Source organism: Akebia trifoliata, chromosome 11 (assembly GCF_017979445.1).
Source record: "Akebia trifoliata isolate Shusen 1 chromosome 11, ASM1797944v1, whole genome shotgun sequence".
In the NCBI taxonomy this organism is placed as follows: Eukaryota; Viridiplantae; Streptophyta; class Magnoliopsida; order Ranunculales; family Lardizabalaceae; genus Akebia; species Akebia trifoliata.
The window spans coordinates 39,907,221-39,913,740 of record NC_141385.1 but is presented as its reverse complement, the minus strand read 5'-3'; the positions used below and the strand labels follow the sequence as shown (position 1 = coordinate 39,913,740).

The 6,520-nt window shown below is 34.4% G+C and overlaps 1 protein-coding gene across 1 annotated transcript; it reads left to right on the top strand.

Annotated features, from left to right (window-relative positions):
* Positions 1-4,989: 4,989 nt before the first annotated feature.
* On the top strand, positions 4,990-6,520 carry LOC147391614 (ribosome maturation factor). Its single transcript, XM_086460050.1, has 3 exons — positions 4,990-5,309; positions 5,399-5,443; positions 5,541-6,520. Exons 1-3 carry the CDS (start codon positions 5,051-5,053, stop codon positions 5,678-5,680), a joined length of 444 nt encoding a protein of 147 aa, XP_086316176.1. The 5' UTR covers positions 4,990-5,050; the 3' UTR covers positions 5,681-6,520.

Genomic DNA, 6,520 nt, shown 5'->3' with positions numbered 1-6,520 from the left:
TTCCAAAACCTCTAACCCATATTTTGAAAAATGTTTTGCCAAAATGTTTGTCAAAATGTTTGTTGCTGAACATTTCCCATATATATATATATATAGGGTCCCGTTCAGCACCCTAAGTTTTACCACACACTTTAACAAATGTGTTTTGTCTTACATGAGTTAGAAGTTTTGAAATGGGCTGATTTTTGGTGAGGATGATCTCTATGGTGAGGAGATCATCCTCACCAAAAATCAGCTCATTCCAAAACTTCTAACCCCATCAAAAATGATTTACAAAAAATGGACGGTCCACGATTTTTCAACTTGTAAACATGGGGCTAAACATTTCGGAATGGGTTGATTTTTAGGGAGGATGATCTTCTAATCATAGAGATCATCCTCACCAAAAATCAGCCCATTCCAAAACTTATGACCCATGTAGGACAAAAAACGTTTGTTAAAATGTGTGGTAAAACTTAGGGTGCTGAACATTTCCCATATATATATATATAGGGTCCCGTTCAGAACCCTAAGCTTTACCACACACTTTAACAAACGTGTTTTGTCTTACATGGGTTAGAAGTTTTGGAATGGACTGATTTTGGTGAGGATGATCTCTATGGTGAGGAGATCATCCTCACCAAAAATCAGCTCATTCCAAAACTTCTAACCCCATCAAAAATGATTTACAAAAAATGGACGGTCCACGATTTTTCGACGTGTAAACATGGGGCTAAACATTTCAGAATGGGCTGATTTTTGGGGAGGATGATCTTCTAATTATAGAGATCATCCTCACCAAAAATCAGCCCATTCCAAAACTTATAACCCATGTAGGACAAAAAAATGTTTGTTAAAGTGTGTGGTAAAACTTAGGGTGCTGAACATTTCCATATATATATATATATGGGTCAGGTTCAAGGGCCATGTGAGAAAATATGTAAGAAAACTTTCGACGGTAAATAAAATTTTAAAATATGGGTTAGAAATTTTGGATTGAGCTGATTTTTTGTGAGGATGATCTCTATGATGGGAAGATCATCCAAAAAAAAAAAATCAGCCTAATCTGAAACTTCTAACCCCATTAAAAGTGATTTAGAATGTGGACCGTCGATTTTTTACCAATTTTTATCATTAATTTGTAAATCACTTTTGATGGATTTAGAAGTTCTGATTGAGCTGATTTTTTGTGAGGATGATCTTTTCATCATAGTGACCATCCTTGCAAAAAATCAGCTCAATCCAAAACCTCTAACCCTTATTTTGAAAAACGAAAGTTTTCTTACATGTTTTCTCACATGGCCCTTGAACCTGACCCTATATATATATTTATTTTTGATATATTGATGGGATGATGGAAGTATAGCCGTAGATGATGATGACCAATCTAATTTTTTCCCACAAGTAATCCTACATGTGCTCTATGTATCATTATAATCAACTTTCACATCAGAGAGTCAACAGTGGACTTTTGAATAAGCTTGATTGCCAATCACGCATCACTATAATGGCTGACGTAAGATTTTTCAAAGTCACTATATGTCTATATTTGACGGTTAAAATCTTAAAATCAGTATCTGTTGGTATTTACAAAACAATACCCAAAACTTATAATATAATAACGGGTGATTTAGGCATAACCCTCCACATTTTAGTTAATATTTGAGATACCCCTGTATTTCAAACTCACTGCATGCACCTTGACATCAGATTGCTCTAATAGGCTAATAAAAAATAACATAAGTAGGTCTAAAAACCCTTGATTTTTCTTTTCTAAAAAATCAAACATCTTCAATCTCTTCGATACAAATTTTTACCCTTAGTTTGTATCATAAGATTTTATCTACGTCGACCTACAAACCTTGATAACAAGATAAGATTTTTGAAGTAGAAAAAACAAACGTGTAGTATGGGAGTTATAAAGGGAAGGTTAAAATCAAGGGTTGCAACCTAGGTATTTAGGGTGGGTTGGAGGCTGGGCGCAGACTCAACTTTAGTAATAGAACCCTCAACCAGAGCTCAACTTGACCCGAGCATTGGACCTAAACTCATTAACCCAAGTTCAATTCGAGCTTCAACTTCTAAATTCGACTTAAGCCTGGATTAGCTAAAGTTAGGTAGTTTTAGATGGATTGAGCTATTTGAATAAACCTATTTTAGTTTGATTAGGAAAGAATTTTATACCTTAAACAAGACATACTTAATACAAAATATTTATATATTATTATACAGCTTGGGGTTCAGGTTGAGCCCAGTTGCCCAAACTCTCAACTTGAATTAAAGGATTTTTGCCAAGAGTTTGAACTTTGAAGATGATGGGTCGAGGCAAGGGTGTGCATTTGGGTACCTCAAACTAAACCCGACCTGATTTTTTGGCTATGGGTCAGGTATACATGAAACCGAAATCAACCCATTAATTTTTGAGTATGGGTAAAGATAAAAAGGGTACACCCATACCTACCCAAATCCGATTTTTTAGGTATAGGTTCAAGCATGTATTAAAATATTTTAATTTAAAGTTTGATTTTAATATAGGTTGATTTAACTTTAAAGTTTAAATCTAAACTAAAGTTCAAATTTATAAATATATAAATCTTACTATATTAATTTTTTTTTTTAATTATAAAAATTGAGTACGGACAAATTATATAAGACATTTCTAAATATCTTAAACTGAAAATTCTGAATATTTTACGGATATCGGGTGACAAGTAATGAGTATCAGGTATTTTACTGGGTTCGATTTGGTTCAGGTATTTTTAATTTCGGGTCGACTAACGTATATTTTATACACCCCTAGGTCAAGGAGAAGTTTGAAGCAGCTCAATTGGTTAAAGAAAAGAGTTGTAATAATTTGACTACCCCATGTGGCACACTCAATCGACTCTCCTGACGTGACAAGTTTGGAAATCGTAGATCTGTATGCCTTGAGATCTCTGGTTCCCTTAGGATAAATATTTTTATGAGGAAGTACAATTTTGTATCCTGGGGCATATACAATACGGTTCTTGAACTTGTCACATCAGAAGAGTCAATTGAGTGTGCCATGTGCAGTGGTCAAATTATCACAATTCTAAAGAAAAAAATCATGTTAGAGATTAAAGAAAATGGCTTTTGATTAAATAAAAAAAAAGAATCACGGTCATTAGGGGTGCACATTGGATTGGGTAAATTCGAGAACCGAACCAATCCGAAGCCTTTTAGATTGGATTGGTTCGGATTGAGCATGGTTTGGTTCGGGTGCGGATTGTAAAAAAAAAATCCGATTGTTTTGGTTAGGTTCCGGATTAGGGGTATAATAGAACCAAATCAATTCGAGAACCGAACTAATCCAAAGTATCTATTATAATATATTTATTTATTTATTTAAAAACAAATCCCTTTCTTAGTTTCATTCTTCTATTCTCTATTTTTCTCTTCTTCAAGTTTGAAGAAAATCTAGCCATCGTTTGTCTCCCTCACCTAGCCACTCGCGACCTTGCTACCTCGTTGGAAAACGAAGAGGTAACCCATCTCTTTCTCTCTCTCAACTGTATTTGTATGTTACGAAGAAGTTACTCATCAGAGTCTTCAACTTCATCTCCTCTATTTTTTTCTAACAAAAACTCATTAAAAAAAATGTGCACAAATCTCCCTCTCAACTCTCAAATGGATCTATTCATTTATGGAAAAACTTTCTTAAAGAGTTTGATTCCTTGTTGTTTTACGAGAACCTTTATGCTGTGTTTGTTAGATGAAATATATATTATATGAACCTATATTTGGATATGTTAATCTACCATTTATGGATTAGTTTCCTTACTAATCCATCCAAAATACCAATTTTTAAATTGTAAATTTTTTAAGTCTCATTGAACTTCCTCTAATTTTCAATTTATATAGATTTCAGTCAAAATTTAATCATAAAATCATTTTCATTTTAAAAATAGGTATTATTTATTATCTGATCCAAAGAATTCATTTTTTGAAAGAAAAAATACCAGTTTTTCTATTTTGAGAATAAGAGAACCGAGAATCAATTCGAACTAATTCGAACCAAGATTGATTTGGATTGGTTCAGTTCTATAGGGTAATTGGATTGGTTCTGTTCTAAATTTGTAGAACTGATCATATTTGGGTCGGTTCGAATTTTGTCAAAATCCGAACCATGTGCACCCCTAACGGTCATGACTCATGAGATTGAAGATGAGAGTGTTTTAGTCATTTATATTAGTCTATGTTGCAAGACCAAAGTCAAGAGATTCACAAAGTTGAACACATAGGATGGTATCTCTAATTTTCACTAAAACCCTGAAGTATCTCAAAATCATTCAAGTTTCTGGTTGTAGTTCTGGGCTTGTGCTTAGTAATTTTCCTTTTTATTTTTACTTCCCTTTAAAAATTAACAGCAGGAACATTTTCTTGGTTTATTTATGGTTACAGTAATATAACAGCCATTTCTCTATCTTAGATCAACTTTTTTGTGTGAAGTAATCCAACCACAAAATGCCACGTAATACATCCAATGTCATCATGATTGGTAGATCTTCGCTTGATTGTTCAACCGGGTCTGAAATCTAAATTAATATAGAAGGACCCAAAGACTTTGGTACACAACTTTCACAACAAAAATTTACTCTAGTTCTCACGATCCTTTTAATTTTAGAAATTTTCAACTTGTTTTTGTTATTTTTTTTTTACTTTTTTATACTCAAGCGAGGCTTGGTGGAGAACGGTTGAGATGGAAGGAAAAAGAAAAACAAAGATTCCTTAACATATTCTTCTTAGAGATTCGTTTCGGAGAAGAATCTCTAAGAATATCATCCTATCTCAGCCGTTAGTTTGAAAGTGATTTTTTTAATAGTTGAGTATAATCGGAAAAATAATTTTTGGTTTTAGAATTAAAAGCGATCCTCAGTTCCATAAATATTACACGGTATCATTTAATAATAGAAAAAAAAAGTTATGTAATTAAAGATCACAATAAAGGGCAAAAATGGAAAAAAAATCTTTATTAAAGGCCATGGATCAAGAGTGATTTTTAGCTCACAGAGCCAAAAGCAGTCTCTCTCTCTCTCTCTAACAGCTAAGCATGCAAAGGCAGTCTCTCAGTTCGCCTGGTTCGAAGCTCCATATCCATGGAGGAAAAGAAGAGAAACTCGATGAAGAAGAACAGAAGCGAAAGGATGGAGGAGACGTAGTTGTGGATGACGAAGAGGAGAACAAAGTAGAGAAGATTCACCATCGAAAATCGACTTCTCGAACCGAGAAATCGATTCATCTCATACCGATTCTCATGATCTTCTGTTTTCTCGTTCTCTATCTTTGTTCTTACGATCCACCTAAAAAAGGTAATAATAATTAATTGAAAATCTTCGATTTGATTAGATTTTACTGCAATTTAAGACGATCCTTACCATTCTTTGTGTTCTTTTTCCAGATTTGCTTCATTTTAATGGCTTTAGAAAGATTTCTAAACAAATAGGTAAAATGCAGGTCCTGATTAATTTTTTATTTTTTATTTTTGTTGAAGGAATTAAAAAAAAAATTGCTTAATTTTACTTCTTTGGTTGTGATCGTAGATTCGACTGGGATTAACGATTTCGAAAGAGTTTTAGAAATCGAGAAAGGCGATGTTTTGGCAATTCGAAGCCATCGCAACTTGCAAGAAATCGAAAGGAACGCCAAGAAATTTCGTTTTCACAGAAAAATCGGCAATTAGATGACATTAATCGGTTCTCTCTGTTCTTATCCTCTCATCTCTTTTTTTCTCACCTCTAACCGTTGATTTTGCACGTGTGTTGATCATGGAATTCGCACATGTACAATTGCGAGTGTCGTGTTTTTTAGATCTACACGTGTATTGTTGCAGTGACATACTGTAGAAAGAAAAAAAAAATGGCGTCGTCTCCTTTCAGTGCTAAAGAGCTAACGTGCTCCTCTGTCCCGCTTCTTGCTAACTTGCGCCACTGGTCCTGCGTTCCAGCCTGGAATTGAACCGTTAATCTCTACCGTGTTTTTAGAGATTCGGTTTGGCTGCCAGCTGGAACACAGTAGTAATGATGTGAAAGGTGAATTGTACCGCGTGGCGCTTGAAAGCAGTAATGCACGCTGTGTCTGGACACTGGACCTCTCTCTCTCTCTCCCTTTCTTGGTCTCAGCTTTATTTTGGAGTAAAAATAGGCCAATCGGTAATTTTAGACTTTATAGAAGGGCATTTCTGTCATCAAATAACTATTTAGGCTCTCTATTAAACGAACGGTTGAGATAATAGGGGGGAAAAAAAAAGCAAATTTTCTGGAGAGTCTCCATTATCGACCGTTTGTTTGATGGGACTCGTGTTTTGGATTTTTCTAACGTCAAACGACATTTAAGATTCTTCAGATAAGAAGAAATAATACACAGGTTTTCTAGAGATCAGTACTTTTCTAGAGATCAGTAGAGAAATTGAGAGGAAAAACACAGATTTCTTAGAGATGGTACTCATCTCTCAAAGGCGTTTGTTTTTGGACTTTTTTTTCACCTCAGACGCACCACACGGAAGAAGAGATAAAGAAGGGGG